Source organism: Amphiura filiformis, chromosome 4 (genome assembly GCF_039555335.1).
Source record: "Amphiura filiformis chromosome 4, Afil_fr2py, whole genome shotgun sequence".
Lineage (NCBI taxonomy): Eukaryota > Metazoa > Echinodermata > Ophiuroidea > Amphilepidida > Amphiuridae > Amphiura > Amphiura filiformis.
Window position 1 is genome coordinate 16,534,788 of NC_092631.1, and position 21,832 is coordinate 16,556,619.

Genomic DNA, 21,832 nt, shown 5'->3' on the forward strand with positions numbered 1-21,832 from the left:
CTAAAAGGTAAAACTTTAAGGCTGATCATTTTAATTATAAATGTAGTGTGTGTGTAAAAGTATATTTCTCAAAAGGGAGGAGAATAAAATAATCTATTTTTAGTATCAAAATTCACTGAAAACATTAAATTACATTAAAAAGTTTGTGTAAAACACACTTTTTGGCACACTTTTGGCTCAGAATGGTCTTCATTTAATGGGCTATTGGAATGGATTTTATCACCATGGTTCAAAACGAATTTTTAAAATTAGTCAAAATTTGAATTTTGGTTGCTATGGTCACCATTTATTTTTGATTACATTTTGAATGACCTTCTTTGATCAAACTTTCATTTCCATACAATCACCAAAGATTTATAGTAATTTTACTGTGTTACTATGTGGAAGATTGGTTGCTATGGCCGCTTTACATTTTTGAAATCAGTAGTTTGACACCTTGGACCAAATTGTTATTTCATTCCATCAATAAATACTCAACAGGTGCAAAAGTTGATTTATAGCATTTTATTGCGTTGCTAGGTAAAAATGTTAATGTTTTTTGAATTTTTGGATCCAAAAATGATTTTATCTTCATTTAATTACCATTAGGCCTCGATTTGCTAGGATAAGACTAAACGACAAATTCAAGAAAAAATTTATTTTATAGTAGCCGCCGACTCATTTTACTGCACTCTCCCAGCTAATGCCCACACTTTGGTGAGGGACATAGAGCTTATTTTGTTTAAAATACCCCAAAGTACAAGAATCCATCAAAAAATTGCTGTTTAGAAATTGGTCACTAGGTCCAAAATTGACCCTATATATTTAAAGTATTCTCTGAAATTCTAGAAAATATGTCCTAAATTTTTAGCTAATTTAGGTGTTTGGAAATATTGGTACTTTTGTACCAAAAATATGAAGAAATTATTTCTAAACCGTGTTAAGTCATTAAGCTTCTCATTTTCAAGAACGCTGGTTAACAATAAGCAGACTATTGTCTCATTTCGTAAACAAAAGCCCACAGTATTGTTACCTTGCGTTCGCTTTATAATCGTTCACCCAACTGAAACTATAATACCATCTCATTGCTCATTGCACAGGTAAAACAGACACAAGTGCAGTGTGTATTTAACCAGAGAAGATCTGATGTAACATAGTTGAGCCGTTTTCATTGAGTGTTATCTTGGTTTAATAGCTTTTAATAGGGTTTAAGTCCTTCAAAGGTCGTGGTGAGTTCTACTGTAGACATGACTGCATCATGATTATTTTTAAGTCAACAACATTCAACAATATGATCACCGTGATAGTATGAGAGTATCAGTACCGTGGGTGTCAGTGATCCTGGCCTGACACAGTAGACAAACAAACAAACAAACACGCCACACACATGACACATGCATGCAAGGTAACATTGACTATACCAAGGATTCTCGAGTACTAATATACTATAGGATAAGCCACTCGTTTGCGCAAACGAAGTCAGTCATTCAGCCTATGCGCTTTCATGCATGTGATGGCATGGCTGTGTAGGAGTGTATTTTCTGTGGAAGAGTTGATGCATGTTTACGTCATCGTTTCAAAAAAAATTAAATGGCGAAAACGGCGAACATTTGGTCGAATCTTTCCATTACTATCATATCGTGAAAAACCAAATAGCTGAGGAGTTAGCTCAATATGGTAGGAAAATATTATAACCGAGGACCCCATGACGAGACTGGCTAAATAAGCTGTATTTTTGCCGGAAAGGGTCCGTATAATTGGCAGTCGATGGGCGCCATCTTGGAAAAATAGCTCGAAATAGACTTCCTCGACAGTCGTTCGAGATTGAGGAGATTTTAACCTGACGATTAACCAATCAAATTTTGCGCACTCAAATGCCCTAGCAACTGTCAATCAAATACAGGATAAGTCCTTTTGACCAAACGCGCATCATAGCCGTTCACAAGTACGTAAGTTTTAGGCTGCGCACTGGATTGCATAGCAACCGGCATAGTAACCGTCAATCAATGTCAATCAAACTGCCGTGAAGTGACTTCACTTTTTATACAGGGATTGAATACGAGTGTCACAGCCCTGACTATACACTAATCAAACAACGGTATTGATCCTGTACAACTGGTCGTGGTTTATTTACAATCGATTCATTTAAAATCCCCATAGTAAACATTAATTTTGGCAAGAGTTTTCTCTCTCTGGAACGAGGATGCATCCACTGGTTCCGCGTAATGAAAAGATCTAACATGATTGGTCAATTTAGCTCCGCGAAGCGAAAAGTAAGCTACGCGTAGCAGCTCCACGTTGTGGCGGTTACGGCCAGCCATATATTGATCATGCGAAAATCGTAAAACATAGAATAGAAACAGTGTGGCAGGCGCTCAAAATCTCAAATTGTATGCTTAGCCTGAGTTGCACGGCCTATCTCGAATAAAATCACCATGCGTAGTTGTTGAAAAACGTGAGGATTCATCGTACTATCACGGCAATTTTTAACACGAAGATATAGGGATGATGACGGTGTGCGCCACTGATTGATTGGGTTGTGGTTGTTATGACTCTGCTCGCTTGCTATACCTGACGACGACGCCCAATTCGCACAAAAGCGCCCAAAATATTTCCAGTAAATCGATTACACCAGCTGTTGCATTTTGATCGGCTAACTTGACTCAATCCATTAGCTGACTGAGCAGAGTTGACGTGGTAACTCCTGGGATAATGATAAGCTTACCATTTTTTCTTGAATCTTTTTGAGGTTTCAAGAATTGACAACTGACAGTAAGTGTTGTACAGATTCTATTATTTGTAGGCCACCTGGTCCCACACTCTGTGTGTCCGCGGGTCGAAAATTTTGCAAAAATCACCTGAAATTGATGACATTTCATTGAATGATTGATTCATGGATGAAAATCATAAACATAACATCATGTCATTATTGTTGTAAACAAACATGACAATTAATAATTAATAAACTTGTTCGAGCATATTCTCTAAAGCGAGGGCATCCGTGAGCAATATTAGTGTTTCTCGAGCAATATTATAAACATGATAAATGGATTTTCATCATTTTGCGAAAAGTTACTCAGTCATGAAACTGAAAAGTAATTTATGCTGTTTTGTTGTTTAATTGATGCATTCAATGTTTGCTGAATGAAAGTCAATGGCTATCATTTGCTTTGGAAAGGCGGGGGCCCCAAATGTACAAAAAGTAATTGGCGTCAATAAAATTGTGCTTTACCCCCTATTTTCGTCAACAACAATTGTATGACCCCCCCCCACCACCACCAATGCACCCATACACCTTACCCCCTACAGGCTAAAATTGTATTGAAATCAGTCTTGTAAATAAATAAATAAATAAATGTTGAATAAAATAAACACACTGTCGATCTGTGCCACTTTACTCGAGAAGTCTAGCCAAGAATTTGAGTATCAACACACTGGCTTTTATATATTTTTTTTATGCACGATCCTGGAACCTAGGATAGATGAGTGTATTTTTGAAGTACTTAGTCAACAGTACCAGGACGATCCCCTGCTCTTTACGAATAGCCTGTGACGTTCTTTAGGCTAATGAAAGTCGATACCTTGTTTTAGGTATCCTAGGTGAATTCAAATTTGCCATCAAACTGCATCATTTTATATATCAAATTAAAGCCCTTGAGTAAACAAAGCCAAAACTGAAAACCTTTTTTTCATAGCACTTTCCGTAGCAAAGTTACATCTTGTCAAAGCCTGACTTTCATCAAAAAGATTCATCTAGCAAAATTCCCCAAAACAGCATTTCGGGGGTGTTTCTAGATCTTAGTCTCATGGCGATAGCAGCTTTTTTTAATGGAACTGCTATCAAAATCCCTCTGAAATTCCATGTGCGGGTGACTTATCACCATAAAAAATTATATATTTGGGTCAAGTGAAGTATAGAAAACATATTTATGTAGGTTTCTTTCTTCGGGCACAAGTTTTGAATTTCTATGTAAAAATGCATTAACATTGTCGGCGAATTTGGCTGACCAGCAAATGTGTTAACTAAGGTTTGCCTGGGTTACCTACTTGTTTCCCATTACCCTACTCCGCTCAGAACCAATTGCTGGCCAAATATTTCATTATTTTGAATAAAATGTTTATTTCTAACAAACTTTAACATATCAATAAATAATTGTGGTTTTAAAATATCATAAATCTCTTTCTGTTGATTTTCAGGGATTTTCTTTGCAGTAGGAGCATGGTATATGGTTAATAATGAATTTATAATGAATACCTACTCAATTCTATGTCCCACACTTTTTGATTTGCTCTGATCTCATCCCGTAAAAAATATTGTGAAACTTTTGATTATAATAGTTGTACAATCACCTTCACCTTCATCTGTGAACTACAAACTGTGATTTATCACATGTACGTGGGTAGTTATTGGTTTATACCTGTAACAGATGCAATAATGAAATGGTATAAATAATGAATAATGAAAAATGAAATGGTCACCTACACAGTCATGAAAAATTGTGTAACGGGAAACAATGAATTGACTTCCATTGGCCTTAAGGGGGTACTACACCCCTGCCCAATTTTGTGCCTATTTTTGCATTTTTCTCAAAAATTATAGCGCATTGATGACAAGTAAGATATGTATAAATTATAGGGGCAAGAACTACATCTGACACTGAAAATTTTATTTCAGCACAGAATATTTGATCAATAAATCAATAACTACTTGCCTTGAGTTGCTGAATTTTCAGTGCAATAGGTGTAGTCCTTGCCCCTACATGTATAATATAGGCCTACCGTACATGTATCTTACTTGTCACCTACTCTGAGTAAAGATAAACACTTGTGCTGAGCGTCAAATTGGTCACTTATCGCTCACTGTTCAAAATGTGACATCTACACCAATTACAGTCCCCGAAACTCTACTTTTTAGCCGACCTCAATTCCGAAACATTTAGTGATAGTTAAAAATGCGATCCCCAACCCTTTGGTTACCTTTGGACGAATTTGCAGAAATCTCCGCGGAGTCTCTGTGTCTGAAATTCCCCGGTACAAACATCGAAAATGTCGCATTTCTCAGTCCCGGTGATGATACTATATCCGCATCGCTGTTTTCAAACATGAATATGCATATCTCTGACCCCTGTAAGGTCAAAAACGTGGCATTGATTTCAACCAATCCGATCCACCGATTGTGACCTTTTCATGAATATTTAATAAGCAGCTTGATACTGACGTCATATCTGAGGTGACATGAGGCAGCAGATACCATTTTGGTCAACTGAACTTGACTCGTGCGTTCTTTTGGTTGACATAAATCGAACAAAATTTTCAATGACGGGTAATAGTAGGATTTCAATTTTTTATTAATGAAGTTACTTGTAGTTTTGAGGAATGACAAAGTTGTTTTTGGAAACTTAGATGTTTGTTTCAACTGATGATGTAGGATCGCAAGGTGAGTGAATTCGTGAAGAGATTTGCTTGTTTGAGTGATAGTAGGATACGGGATGTAGGCTAGTCCTCTGTGTTTGACCGGCTCCGACGTCTCAATTCACGCGGAATTATTTGTACCTGCTAACCAGACAGCAATACTGCGTATTGCTGTATGGAACCAGACATACTTGTCACCAATGCGCTATCATTTTTGAGAAAAATGCAAAAATAGGCACAAAATTGACCAGGGGTGTAGTACCCCCTTAACGTGCACACTACATTAATGTGAGAAAATATGCATGTACACGGGACCGACAGCTTAAAGTGCCCTAGCAAGTAGAGTGCCTTGCTCAAGGACAAAAAGAGCCAGCCGAGCTCAGGCGGACCTGGGATTCGAACCCTTGACCCTTGGTTTCACAGTCCAACGCCTTTAAAACCGCTAGGCCACGCTCCCCTCCATTGGTTGCATTCAAAATCTAGACGGATTCGCTGAAGCATGACACCGTTTCAGTGTTTTAAAAATTGACTGAAATACCCTACTGTAAAGCAACGGAAGTTCAGAAGTAAACACAGCCGATCACACCATCTAAATGAATCATGATGTCTTGGGCGTTAAATTTTACAAAGACAAACAAGGACCTTATATCTACATTCTGTTTTAACAGCAAAAATAAACCTTGTTTCTTTTCCTAGGTTCTTCTAAGAAGTTCTCACAAAATTACACTTGGTATGGTACAATTGCATGAATCTATTTCTTCAAGTGGCAACCCAAAGAATTGATTGGACTGTTGCAGGCATGAATACATACATGTATGTATTTGAAGGAATTTTCTGACCCTAATTAATCAGCAGCAGCGACAGCACATCAACCATCATCATCATCAGCTGCAGCAGCAGCAACATCAAGAAGTTATTACCATGGATTTCAAGGGCATGCTGAGCATTCTGTGCACAATCACCACCATTGGACTATTTTTATCAGGATCGTAAGTTCACCCATAAACATGTTTACAGAATAGGAAGTGTGTATGATAACAATTAGAGTGCATAGACCAGGCTTCCTCATATAGATTTGTTGAAGTGCCACATGAAATAAAAGAATACTGCAAAGCACCACTCAATGGAAGCTTTAGCACCGCCGGGGGGAGTCAGAGGGGGGTGCCCCCTTTGAAGCCATCGATTTTGAGGTGCAAATGACGCCATTTGGTGCAACATTTTGTACTATTTTAGCCTGTCTTGACAAGGAGAACATGGGAATTTATTAATTTATTAATTTATTTTTTTTAAATCTAAACGGCACCACGCGCCACTCGGGAAGCCAGGGCGCGCCACAAGTGGCGCGCGCGCCGCTATTTGCGGACCCCTGGCATAGACTGATATCCTTTGTACAAGTCACTTGATTTTCACAGCATACCAAAAATACCATAAATACACATGTTTTTGGCCTTTATTTCCAAAAATCAGCAAAAAATTTGACTTTCATTGCCAATTAGTTCCAATTAAAGGATTGAGCTATTTTTTAAAAATCCTAAACAACAATTTACTGTATTTTCTGGAATCCGGAGTAGTTATATTTTACCGCTCTGATCCAATCAGGATAAAGACAGCAATCATGAAACTGAGATATAGGCAAAATTAATGTGAGGAGAAAAGCAATAAAAATCGTCAATTTGCAACCAAGTATGCAAGACACCTGGGGATACAACATCAGTAAGTGTAGGTACTGAACAAGTTAGTAATTAATGGTAGTAACTCAATTTTCAATATTTCTGACTTTGGCCTGAGTGGATCAGATTGGGTCACAAATGTTTCTCAGTTTTCTCTGTATGTACAGTAACAGTTTTTTTTCTTGCATGGGCTATTCCAGTTGAAATCCACACTACCCCTGTGGAAGATTTTGGAAATATCTTTTACAGGGGGAGTATGTTTTCCAAATGTAATTGGTCAGAGTTAATCATTTTGAAACCCATACTCCCCCTGTAATATGACTTTACCTATATCTTCCACAACTGGAGTATTTCAAGTGGAAGTTACCCAATTGTACATTCTATTCAAAACTTATACTCCCTCTGTGGAAGACTTACAACTAAATCTTCCACAGGGGTGGTGTGGACTTTAAATGGAATATCCCATTTTTTCTCATTTTAAATATACAGGAGAGTTTGTCAGAAGATCCTTCGGCAAGGTAACACACAGAATGTATCCATCATGCCATTCTTATCAACATTTATCAAGTAAGAATTTAGTTTGATATAAGTCATAAAAATGTAATATCACATACCGTAAAAACTTGATAGTTAGCACTTTTAAATATGCAAACATGAAGAGCCCCATCCACAAACAAAAAGAGCCCCATTCGCAAATCAGCGATACACATAGTTATATATACGAACTAGGGGTGTGATTTTCGGGTAATTTTGTGCCCGGGTACCCGGAGCATTTTTCGGGCGGGTAACAGTGTACCTGAAATTGCAAAAAAAAAAAAAAAAAAAAAAATGTTTTGTATTTTTAATATGAAAATTGATAATTTGTATTCATGTCATACTCTATTAATGATTTCAAAATACATTGAATTTGAATGCATTTTGATATCATTAATAGAGTATGACACGAATACAAAATATCAATTTTCATATTAAAAATACAAAACATCTTGAATTTTTTTGCAATTTGGCACCCGGCAGGGTATTTCCTGCCGGGTAATGTAATTTCGGCGGTACCCACGAGCCCGCCTCAAAATCCTGGCTTAATACTGAACAAGTTAACCTGCAAATGTCTGCCTCAACCCCATTAGCTCAGTTGGTAAAGCGCCGAACAATTTCATGTTTTCAAAAGCGCTCGATAGTAAGCACATAATTTATTGTAACTGTCAAGTTTTTACGGTACAATCATATCAAAATGATGAACTTGAGCTGCTACACACATCTTGTTTTACATAAGGGCTCATATTGAAATTCCCTAACACAGGAAGGTGTGCGCCATCCTGCAGCTTTTCTGTGCTAGCCTTCTTTTGTTAAAATCCTGTGTGATTATAACACTGCAATTAGCCACTTTAGGAGCGCGCTTTCCTGGGTTGTGCGATGAGGCGATTAGTTCAATTAGTTCAACAATCAATAAAATTGCCAGTCTTTGATAAACTTTTATTATAATCCTTGTCACCAGACCACTTCAAAAGGCAGGGTGTATCACTGATGCATATAATCCATCCGCTTTTATGACCGAGCTTTCCTGAGGCGCGCGCTTAGCAAGGGGAATCCTGCCTTCTTTCTGTGTGAAAGCGTGGTAGGGTATTTCAATATGAGCCCTAATTGCTAAGAATGAATAAAAACCAGTCTGCTCTCAAGTGGAGGTCAATTCAAATCATCTCCAAGTCTCGTGGTTTAGGAATGTTCTCTGTATTCCTAAACCATGCTAAAGAGACTTGGGGATGATTTTGATTTTAATATTTAAAGAAACTTGAATCTTATCACAATCTGTTGCAAAATGTCGGTAAAGATAATCTAAGCATCAACCAATATTTGATATGGTCTTACTATAAGCTGTATCAAAATGATTGATACCCATCAGTTTTCATTGATAATGGATGAGTCTGGCACATCAAAATTCAACATAAGATCCAACTAATTTGTAGATTGTAAAACATGTCATAAACTATACATTCTGGACATTTCAAGAGTATTCAATGTTGTATTTGGTAGAGGCAGGCTTTTCAATAAACATCAACATTGATGGGGACCAATCATTTTGATACACCCTGTACAATATTGGTAATGGAATACTAATGAATAATTAATGGAAGCGTCACCTCATTACTTGACAAAAAATTACTGACTTAACTTTCATGAGAAAAAAATGTAATGCAGTAATTATTGTTACACATTTTGATCTTAACCTGTAGTTGCATAATGTGGCTGAAATACGGTATTCTTAAGCCAGATGGGCTGTTGATGTTGGTGAATGCTACTGGAGCTACTCTAGCAGGGATATACCTTGTAATATACTATCTGTATGCCCAAGATAAGGTAAGACTATGTGACTAAAATGAATAAAATTACTAAAATCATACAGAAGATAGAAATATTGTTACAATATCCTCCATGGTCAGTGTTAGCTCCGGCATCTTCAGGTGGCAGTGGCTGTGGCTGAGTTCTTGCCATGGCCTTGAACTTGATCTATAACAGGCATGAGAATTTTCCTGCCCAAGCAGCAATTAATTCCTGCTTTTTTGATGTCCAAATTTCCACATTTGTATTTATTTTTAGCCCGTTTTGGAGAATTTTTCCACATTTTACGCCCTTTTTCCTGCTTTTTCATAATTGTCCTGTTTTGTCATGGAAATCTATTCTCATGCTTGCTATAATTCTGGTCTTGTTTTGAGTTCAGAGAACTTATTCAAAAAATTTCGCAACTGTCAGAGGAATTGATCTTGCCTGTCCCAGGAGCAAACTGCCTGTCCAAAATGACAGGTGGATAATTAAGTTCCTGGGGTATTATTTCTCGCAGTGACCTTATGCCACCATTTGCTGCAAACTTTCATAAGCCACTTTTATCCTGGTGACACCAATTTATTACCTCAGATCATCATTATACACTGGAGTACAGTTCAAACATCACTTTTTAAAAGTTTGAGAAAGCAGGTTCCACCAGTTAAAATGCTAATATTTAGTAGTCTGGTACTTGTATTTTTTCTTTAGAATCAAATTCGCCATGGACACAGTGGTTTCTGAAATGTAGGTGAACTTGACTTGTAAGTCAGTGACATCACTATGTTGAGACAGCTGTTTCGTACACTCATTTATGCGGTATCATTAAATGCTCAGTTTGTATGTGTGAAAGGCGCTAGAAGCATTTATGCTCAATCTGTAAAAGGATGTGCCTGTCCAAAATGACGGGTGGCAGGACGACAGGAGGCCACCAATTCCACTGATGACCATTCAACCCCTGTGTCCATGAATGTTCAAAAAAGAAAGAAGAGCTTAATGAACATGATTTGACATTTTTGTCTGTAGAAACTAGAATCTTCCGTTTGTGTGAAATGGTTAAACTTTTTCGCTGCCAGCCCCCACCCCCCACCTCGAGGGAGTCTTGATTATAGGAGGTCCGATGGCAATCAACTGATGATCCCTCTGGTGAAAGAACAAGATAATTTCCTTCTGTAGTCTTTATACAATAACTTGAACTTACTATTGTACATTCATTTTAAGTCGCTGGTAAGCAGCATTTCAAAAACGGGTGTAGCTTTGAATTGATGTGATGGGACTCAATTTTATTCAATATCTATGCTGACCAACAGATCGTTCTACGGTTTCACGATTTAAATTACTATATGGCCCGAGAAGGCATTGAGACAAATAGCATGCATGTGAAATGTTCCAAATGTTAACTATGTTAGCGATCGAGAATGAAAAGAACAGATTAACTTTATTATGTTTGTCTCGCTATGCATAAGTGCATATATTTATGGCCTTTACAATATTTTCTTATGTTCTTGTTTGGGAGTCAAGTAGGCCTATATATTAAAATCAAAAATAGTTATATTATTTGAAATCCTAGTACAAATAAATAGTCTTCATTCAATCGTCTATACCATATGTGCACATTTGTGTTCTCTTTAAAGCAAGTAGAAATAGCTTGTCAACATAGGAACACGTTATGAAGTATCTATAATTAGTATAGCTCAGCGGCCAACAAAAAGTATAGTAGGCGCTATACAACAAACAAGATTTTCTCTCTGAATTGGCCACATTTTTACGTGTAAGAAAATCAATCGCATTATTGTGTTCACTCTAGCGTATGTTTGGGCCCTATTTGACTCATTGGAACGTTCTAAAGGACCCCTAGCGACTGTCACTGTAAAATGAATATAGTATAGGTATAGGTGCCTGCTTCATCCAGCCTTTTGAGTATCTCTTCAGTCAAATCCATGTTTGTTTTATTTTATGTCCGATTGAATGAAATTAAAAGATTAATGAAGGATTTTATGAATGTGATCTCATCATCACACATGTATCTGTTTTAAATTTGGTATTTATTTTTTGTGTTTTCTTTTATGAATTAAGTTTGTTTTGTAACAGGAGAGGGAAGCACCCTGTGTTTGGACTTACTTTTTCTTTCTTGAATTACCATTTACTTGCTTGTATCATTTATATTGTTGGTAATTCAAATAAATATTATTATTATTGTTATTATTATTATCAGGACAAAATACACAGATCACTTCTCTATGGAGGCTTTCTTCTCTACTCTGTACTAGTTTACGTCAAATTTTATCTCGAAGATATAGAATCATCGTTGTCAACCTTGGGTCCGGTTGGCATTTGCACCATGGTGATGATGTTTGGTTCACCGCTGTCTACGGTAGTAAGTAAAATACAAACTACAGAAATGACGATAATGTTGTTTTTTTTCTTTTTTTCCCCATTCTGTTTGTTGTTGTAGGATAGAGTGCACAAATCGCTTTTGTATGGTGGTTTTATTCTGTATTCTGTGCTTGTTTATGTAAAGTTCTACCATGAGGACAACCATGTGGCGCTATCATCATTGGGTCAGATCGGTATTTGCGCAACTGTTGTTATGTTTGGTTCACCGCTAGCTACGGTTGTAAGTAGAACAAACGATTAAAAGAAATTTGAATGCTAGTAATAACAGAAGATTTTCAGTGCTAAATGCTGAGCTTGAGGTGCAGTGACCCCAGCCTAAAATAGGCCTAGAAATCCATGGTAGTGGGGGCTAATCCAATTGGATTCTCACAAGAGAATTTTGTGAGAATCCTTGATTTGCTCAAATTTAGGATTGCCTCAATTTACGTTTCTACCTATCGCTGCCCCAGACAATGATTGAAAAAATACTGCCCTTTATCAGTCACCAAATCCAAGATGGCGATTGAAAGATTCATGTCTTTCATGCCACCAAATGGCTGTTAAAATGTCCTCTCAAATCAATATTATTGTACAATATATATTAAAAGGGCATTTCGTGATCCACAGCCTCATCCCCCACTTTTCTCAAAAAAGTTGAGATTTTTACACCACTGGATACCTCTGGCTACATAATGTTTATGTACCAAATATTTCTTGCAGATTAATTCGCTTACCAAATATATCGTGAAATTTGAATTTCGTTCTGGTATACCAGAATGAAATTACAACACATTGTCTATGGAGCAGCGTAATACACATAATCATGCATAACTCGCAAACGCAAAAATCGGAATCAACTGAAATTTTGGGAATAAGCTTTTTTCGTGGATATCTACTGAAAAATATGATAAAAAGAGCATGCTAGGATCACGAAATACTCCTTTAAGGATTGAAGTAAATTATACCATAGGTTTGCGCCAGGTTCGGCTGCAACCAGCCTAGTTGATGCGATCTGATTGTGATGATTCACCACGCAGCAAAATTACAGTGCTTTGAATCCTATGGAAAAATGCGCTATATAAAATCCGAAATACGGTGAAATTTATCATTTATCTATTATTATTTAATTCACCATTTTGGGGGTTCAGTTGATGAAATATAAATAGTCAAACCAGGAGTCAAACTTGGTGCTTTACAAGGACATTTGTTTCTTTCTGTAAACTGTCATTTTTTACACATATCCACATGGATTCGCCCGCTTGATGTTTTATGAGAATCTTTGCGCGAAGATTCACATCGGATTTCTGACGTGCTAAAATTGCAAATAAAATAAAGTAAGCTTACAATATCCAAAAAAAAAACAACTAACAGGTTCATAAACTGAGGGTGCTGCCAATATGTCCATATAATACTACAAGTATCTACCTTCAAATCACCTTTTTGCAATAGTACATGTACAAAGACAGGGACTGTATTTGCAGGAGAGTATTAAATAGCTCTGCTGGAGCCTTCAAGAAGAGCTGTTTAGAGCACTTACAATAGAATGTAAGGAGGGAATGGTCAACTATAGGAGAGCTAAAAATCACTCCTATATCGGATTTAAGGAGATCAATCAGATTTAAGGAGATCGAAATCTCGCTCTCCTCAAAAGGCAGTCCCTACAAAGATAGAATGGATTGGGTGTTTCAAGAATCAAGTTTATCAATTAGATGATTCTCATTGTCAACTAAAAAAAGGCTATACTGAATATGGCTCTTGTGCACATGGTTGTTTGATGGCATGTAGAACTGTATTCATTTTTAAGCAAAGTTTAAAACTGATGGCGCTATTTATCTTAAATCTTGTTTGCATGTTTGCAAGGGGTAGACACTTGTATTAGTGATGTGGTCGGCACCGTTTTTTATTGTCGACATGTCGATATAATTCGTATACCGACGTCGACAGTGTGTCGACATAAAAAAAAATTCTAAAAAAAATAAAAAATAAAAAAATTTTTTTTTTTTTTTAATTTTCAAAAAATATTTTTGGCCAGAAAATCAAGTTATAGGCCAAAAATAAATTTTTATTAAAAGTTAAAAAAAAAAGAAAAAATACTAAAAAAAAAAAAAAAAATGCCAATTTTTTTTACAAAGTTGAAAAAGTTGTACATTTGAATTACTTTTGTTTCTATTGAACAGCTAGCAATGCATACTAATTCAATGTGTCCCTGACTGTTCAATAGAAGCAAAGGTAATCAAAATGTACAAGTTCATTCAACTTTGTAAAAAAAAATTGGCATTTTTTTTTTTTTTTTTTATTTTTTTTCTCTGGTTTCCAACCTTGAATAACAAGTCAGTTTGGGCCTATAACTTGCTTTTCTGACCAAAAATATTTTTTGAAAACTAAAAAAAAAAAAAAAAAAATTTTTTTTGTCGACATGATTTTTTGATGTCGACATGTCGGCATACGTGCCGACGTCGACATTATGTCGACATAAGGCATGTCGACCACATCACTAACTTGTATATGGCATTAAAACATCAGAAAATGAGTACCATTTATATATAGCAAGGACATTTTCAAAATACTTTTTATCATGAAATGAAAGAACTAACTAATATTATTGGGCTAAAATAAATTTTAAATATATGTAAACAGCGCCCTCAATTTGCGCGCAAATATACAGTATAGAATAAAAACATAGATCATCTAAATAAATAAATACATGTATTTAGATGAGCTATGATAAAAATGACCAAAATGACCAAAAAGGCAGAAAAAGATGAGAAATTTGATAAAGAAAAGAAAATCTATGTATGTAATGTTTTGATGGAAATATTAATAAATGATTACATCAAACAACTGTGTGTGGTATCTCAACAGACATTACATGTGAGAACTGGCAGCTGTTATACAAGGCTGCTTGCTTAATGTACTGTGTTTGAAACTGAATTAAGTACAGTATTAAGCACTTTTATTTTAACTCTGATTATAAGGAAATACTGGCAGTTTAAGTATAACAAATGAACAACGAAATCTTACATTTTTACTTTGGGATTTTGGCCCCATACTGATGTAAGGCATGGGCATAGTCAGGATTTATTTTTTGGAGAGTACTGATTTTAAAGGCCCATTCAGTGATCCCAGTGCAGGTGTAAAAAATAAAAATTTGGTTTGACAAACTGGTAAACAACAACAAATCTAAAGCAAAAATGTTTTAAAATTAAAAAGGCTCCTTTTTTTTGCATGTTTGTGCTAAAAAGTTCAATGTTTTTGCATGTTGGCACAAAAAAGTCAGTGATCTTTCTTACTTGCACTTTAGCACAAAATGTGAACTTGTTCATATTTTTGACTCCCCAGAAAGCACATCCCACATCCGCTATGTTATGTTATTGATTTCCGTAATATGTGTGCCCACAGTGCACTATATTACAGTGAGCTAGACATGCTTGGTGCAATAATTGCTATATTTATACATGTATATGATTGTTAGTGTCAGGGATGCAAGTTTTCCTGCTTTTGAAGGGATTCCTGCTTTCATGAAGTCCAAATTCCCACACTTTTCTTTATTTTCTGCCCGTTTGGGAGGCTTTTGGCCCAGATTCACACACTTTTCAGGCTTTTCCCTTTAGGTCAGCTTGCATCCCTGTAGTGTCAGTACAGGTACTTAAAATTATTAAGGGTTGCCAAATACGTGATTCAGTAGCCCAATTGGGCGACTTGTGGATCTTGATTTTCCCTGTTAATTTTGACCATTTTTTGTCCAACAGCAATAAAAAACAATATGGCGACTTTTCAACATTGGCTTTTGTGACTGGCAATAGTTTCCTATCCCATAGGAACCAATGGTTAAGAAATAAATTGGGTTTATTTTCGGTTGCACATTCGGGCTGACATTTTCTTTGCAACTCTGATATTTTCTTGGCAACTCTGATAATACTCAAGTGTGCCTATTGTAGCAACTGCAGGCATGAGATTTGCAGGGAGTTAATGAATTAATTTAATATTTATGGATTTTCTAATTTATTACAGGCTCAAGTTTGCAGAACAAAAAGCACAGAATCTGTGCCCTTTGCAATGTCATTAGCAACCTTTTTAACAGCATTAGAATGGCTGGTGTATGGACGTATAGTGGGGGACTTCTACATTGAGGTATGTGAATCCTTGCCCTCTGTAAAACAGCTCTATATAGTCACTGTGAAAAGGAAGTACCTCATATATTGGACAAACCACCTTGTTTTGAACAAAGGCGGAAAATCTTTGTTATTCCAGACAAGTAGCAAAACGTGTAGTTATTCCGCACAAAGTGGCAAAACAAGGTACAAAACAAGTACTTATTCCACCCAAGTAGCGAAACAAGGTACAAAACGAGTTCTTATTCCACCCAAAGTAGCAAAACAAGGTACAAAACGAGTACTTATTCCACCCAAAGTAGCAAAACAAGGTACAGAACGGGTACTTATTCCACCCAAAGTAGCAAAACAAGGTACAAAATGAATACTTATTCCACCCAAAGTAGCAAAACAAGGTACAGAACGGGTACTTATTCCACCCAAAGTAGCAAAACAAGGTACAAAATGAATACTTATTCCACCCAAAGTAGCAAAACAAGGTACAAAACGAGTACTTATTCCACCCAAAGTAGCAAAACAAGGTACAAAACGAGTACTTATTCCACCCAAAGTAGCAAAACAAGGTACAAAACGAGTACTTATTCCACCCAAAGTAGTAAAACAAGGTACAAAATGGGTACTTAGTCCACCCAACAAGACAATGCTCCATACAAATGATGACCTGAAGGTCTTGAATTAGTACTGGTTTTGAAAGTCAAGAGCTGGCCTTGAATTGCTACTTGTTTGTTGATTGTGTACTAATACAAAGGAGAGACAAAGGATAATTCCTCATTGTTACAGGGAATTAAAAAGGAGGTGGTTTGTCCAATATGAGTTACTTTTTTCCCACAGTGAGTGTTACTCTTGCATGCAGTGTTGATGCAGCTGTTAAGCGTGTGCATCAATGCAACATCTTCAAACGTGCGAAAGTGCTGTGAGCAAACAATCATGATTTCAGTTCAGTTCTTTATTTCAATAATTAAACAACTTACACTTAATGTAAAAACAAAAACATGTGGTGGGGAGACCAAGCGGAGCAGAGCTCAGTTTTTTGGATTTGTTAAAGAGTTAATTACTATATAGGCCGACTAAAAAGGGCAAATTTTGACCATACAGTAACCTATACTTTGATCAGCTCGTAAATGGCGGGAATTTTAACATCGCGGATTAATATCAATATATCTTATTTAGAGAATTGTCTTGTGACACCTCGCCAGAAAAATCACAAGTTATTAATTCAAGTCCTATACTTGTCTACTTTCTTTAACATGCACATTGTAGATCTTCCAGATGAACAATATCATCTTAACGCGGATCTACTTTTTCGGCTTAGTGGTAAAAGCCTAACAATTCCCGCCGATTACGAGCTGATCAAAGTATATACACAGGGAAATCAGTTGTATATGAGGTGAAAGTACAAGCACACTGCACTGCCATATGACGATCTGTATATGTGGCCCACATGATTGTTGAGCATACTGGGATTCTCATATTCCCTAATATATAAGTGCGAAATATAAATAAGCCTCTGTCTGCCACTGTGGCGTTTGGTCAGTACTGTACGTACTTTGGTTCACTTACATGTAAAGTTGGTAGGTGAAGTCAATGGTTTTCACGGTTGCATCGCAAACGTGCCGACAAACTGCCTTTGTACCTGTGTGTGTATGTTCTGCATTATTAACACACACGAATTGATACTGCGATCAGCGAAATACGCACATATGTTACTTCCAAACTTGGGGTGAACCAAAGAATTGCAAACAAACAATCCTGCAGGTCTTCTAACTACCGCAGCAACACACAGGTACGTCTATGGCGCAGCTGGTACTTTTGCAAAACTGACCAATCGCACTCTTATAACATTATAGAGTAGACTGTGCAGTATGCTGTGCATGCTACGATGGGTATGTTTCACGATGGCCACAACTTATTTGAAAGACCTGTAGTAACTCTGTTCGCCAAGTAAATGATTTTTTTAAATGGTAGTGTGTAAAAATGATAGTACAGCTTCAATTCCAGTATTTTCTTTAACCTTGTAATTCTCATCAATTCTCCTTTTCCATTCTGTTGCAGTTTCCCAATTTCCTTGGTTCAGTCCTCGGTCTCATTCAGCTCCTTTTGTTTGTGTGGTATCCAAGTACGCCATCCCATGTGAAAGGATCAACAGGACCAACAAGTACAGTATGAGGTGTGTGGTGTTGGACGATTTGAATCAAGTCTCTTTAAAGAGTTAAAACATGGCACAAAATAAAAAATTGCATTCCACAATATGAAGTCAATGTGCAGTTTTATTTTTGATCGCCTACACTCTAGCGGACGGATGATGACAATGATGATGAAGCAGTGGCAGCCAGGGGGGCATGAGGGGAAAATGCACCCTAGTCAGCTCCTCCAGTTGCTCCCAATAAAAACGAAACAAATCGAAAATGTACTATTTTCACCACAATTTTGCAGAAATTTCATGATTTTTGACCTCCCTGTTATTCACTTTGCCCTCCCTCCCATGCCCCCCGGTAAAAATATTTCTGGTGCCATCACTGCGATGAAGAGGTCAATGACATGAAGAAGAACACATAAGTGCAATGCTGCGCTGAGCCTTTGACATGTTAACAATTTCTTACATGAGTGTTTAAGGACAGTGTTTATTAGGAGAGGTTAAACAGGTAAAATACAATTATATATTTGGTGTACATTTAGCTGTGCCTGTTGTAAATTACAATGAAGTTTTATGGTTTTTGGTGCACTTTGTATAATATTGCAACATTTATGTTGATATTTAAGTCAGTATTTGTTTGGGGTGTAAACAATTGAGCCCATAGCGGAACCAATATTGTATGGCAAAAATCTAATTGAGTTTCCAGACAGCAAACTAATGTGTTTGTATACATATGCATGCTTGATTTATACACCACTACCAAAAACTCGATAGTTAGCATATGTGACATGATCAAGGGGAATGAGTCACATGTCGGCCCTGGTCAAAAATGAGTTTTACGCATGTGTCTAAAGAGGACATTTAGAGCTTTCAGAAACTGAAAACCCCATGTTGATACGACGTTTCTTTGTGAAGTTAAATCAATTTATCAATCGCTGAAAACAATATAAAACAAAAGAATTTTAACAATTTCTTTGCCAATATCTCAAAATCAATATTAGCGACATCCGACTCATTTCCCTTGATCGTGTCACATATGTGCTTACTATCGAGCGCTTTTGAAAACATGAAATTGTACCAAAGTCCGGTGCTTTACCAACTCAGCTAATGAGGTTAAGACACGCATTTTCAGGTTTACTAGCTGTTGGTATATAACTATGTGTATCGATGATTTGCTCAAAACCCTTGACACTTTTGTTGATGGGGCACTTCACGTTTGCATGTTTTAATAGAGCTCAATTGTAAGCACATATGCTAACTATCAAGTTTTACGGTAGTTTGATGGATTTTGACTGAATAACAGTTGATTTGTACTCCACTTTACCAGTGCCATATCTTTGGGGGCATGGTGGTGCAGCGGTACGGGCTCTGCCTCATAATTGGGAGGATTGTAAGTTCAAGCCCATGCGGTGCTATCATGGTGTGCACTTTGGCCATGGTGCTTTACCTCACTTGCCTCTCTCTACCCAGAGGTGAAATGAGGAGCTGTTATGAATTATCTGTCCACTGAGGGCCACCCAAAGATATAAGCATGCCTTGGGCATTGTAAAGCAGCTGTCATATTCGAATGACAGCAGAAAAAATGTAAAGCGCTTTGATACATGTGAAAGGTGCTGTATAAATGCCAACATTTATTTATATCATAGCTGCAATGTAGTTTATGTCACACTTTTATTTTATGATCTCTGTGATAATAAAGGGGTGCATTTGGTATAACAATTTTATTCTGTTTGCTAATATACTGGTTAAGGTACTAGTATATACAGAATTAAGGTAGCAGTTGTGTTCACCCCCGTATATTCTAAATAAAGACAAATGTGTCAAAATTAAAACAAGCAGCCGATGCCTGTACTTTGTAGCTCTGATTTAAGACCTTATTTGTTGAAATTGGTTGAGAATTAAAGAAACGATAGTCCAAAACCTGATAAAGATACGAAATAAAAAGTTGCACTTTTGTGTTCTAATCAATGAAAGCACGACGCTAGTCTTTCGTGCTAATCAATGAAAGCACAGCGCCTAGTTTGTGTACAAATCAATAGGGCATGTAATGTGGCAAACTGCAACTTTTATATTTGCATCTTCCTTGGGTTTTTGGATCGTCGTGTCTTTATTTCTTGAACAATGTCAACGAATGAGGTTACATTAGAGCTGAAAGATGCAGCTATTAGCTGTTGGTTCCAATTATGACATGTTTGCCTTTGTTTAGGATATACAGGGGGTGAACGCAACTGGTACCTTAATTTTTTTTGGCTTACTGTATAGAGAGTATTGTCAGGGTTTTGTATACAGAGTAACATATATTATCCAAGGTGGATGTTCATCAGCACTATGAATTTTATTGATCTTCCTTTACCACATGGTTAAATTAATTTTAGATTCCATGGTGAGAAATGTTGCTCTGTACAGAAATTTTAATCATTACAGAAAAAAATTTAAGGTGCTAAAAGTAATAAATGTTATGAAATATTGTTTAAATGTATTCAAGTTGACAGTAATTGCCTTACAAGCTTTATTTTAGTTTTCCGCAAGGTTCTTCATGCAGCTGTCTGCCGATTTGGCTCTGTTTAGAACATAAAAATATGGAAGTGGGGTTCTGATTGGCTAATCATTGACACCTCATTCCCCGATCAAGCTGCGTACATTGTAGTGTGACCCAGGTTTATGTGATATTCGGGTAGCACAGTTGGATACTGCTGATGAAGGACCTTGCTGAATAGGAATTGCTATGTATAATAAATATGATATTATAATGCAACTCCAAACAGGGGCACAGATGAGTGATATGTACAAAACTTCAGTGGCTGATATTACAAATAATGTAACTTGCACTTGATGAACAACTATTTGACTACTGATAAATAGTTATACTTGAGCAACAGAGCCAATTTTTTTTAACTCTTTGGATCTTCTTCGATGCTAGTTATTAAACTATAAACTAATGAACTATCAACTAATTAATCTAATGGTAAAATTGTATTGGACAATGCATCATCGGTTTTGGAGTGTCCCTGGACCTAGACCTAGATGCTAGGATCATTCATGGTTGACCTAAAAATCAAAAAAAGTCTCTGGACCTAGACCTAGATGCTAGATCATTCATGGTTGACCTAAAAATCAAAAAATCAAGATGTTTTGTATTTTTAATATGAAATTTGATAATTTGTATTCATGTCATACTCTATTAATGATTTCAAAATGCATTGAATTTGAATGCATTTTGAAATCATTAATAGAGTATGACATGAATACAAATTATCAATTTTCATATTAAAAATACAAAACATCTTGAAATTTTTTATTATTTTTTAGGTCAACCATGAATGATCCTAGCATCTAGGTCTAGGTCCAGGACACTCCAAAACCAAAAAAAAACTTTAAAAAAAGAAGAAAACTGGGGGTGGGACTACTCGAATGTGGGACTATAATCGGACGAATACGGTAATTAATTGATTTTTAAATAAGGATCGACCAAGCATCGATGCTTGTTCGAAAGATCAAACTAATTGGGTTCTATTGCCTTATATTTTATAACAGAATTTTGGCATAAATCAGTACCATTTTTGTTGTTGGTATAATTCACTTTAAACTCCCTTGGTTTATCAATTTAGCTCTGTATTAATTTCAGTATTCTAAATTTTACATTGGTGTTAAGTTAACTGAAATAAGAGTTTGGTGTAATTAAGTATTTTTTTAATTAAGGCATTTTTCATTGATGTTCAATAAAAATTCAAAGATCAAGGATGTAATTTACATATGAAATTGCTTAAAGTGAGTTGTATCATGAAATGATGAAGATCAAGGACGGATATATAATGTAAGCTTTAAATTATGCA

At 36.3% G+C, this 21,832-nt stretch overlaps 1 protein-coding gene across 2 annotated transcripts; it reads left to right on the top strand.

Annotated features, from left to right (window-relative positions):
• Positions 1-2,650: 2,650 nt before the first annotated feature.
• Positions 2,651-21,048, top strand: LOC140150615 (sugar transporter SWEET1-like). 2 transcript variants are annotated; one of them, XM_072172668.1, is made up of 7 exons: positions 2,651-2,751; positions 6,088-6,380; positions 7,551-7,628; positions 9,293-9,416; positions 11,593-11,754; positions 15,765-15,884; positions 17,918-21,048. In XM_072172668.1, the coding sequence occupies exons 2-7, from the start codon at positions 6,313-6,315 to the stop codon at positions 18,029-18,031; spliced, it is 666 nt and encodes a 221-aa protein (XP_072028769.1). In that variant the 5' UTR covers positions 2,651-2,751; positions 6,088-6,312; the 3' UTR covers positions 18,032-21,048. The 2 variants fall into 2 exon arrangements, with proteins under 2 accessions (XP_072028769.1, XP_072028768.1); XM_072172667.1 differs by lacking the exon at positions 11,593-11,754 and adding an exon at positions 11,833-11,994.
• The last annotated feature ends 784 nt before the right edge of the window (positions 21,049-21,832 follow it).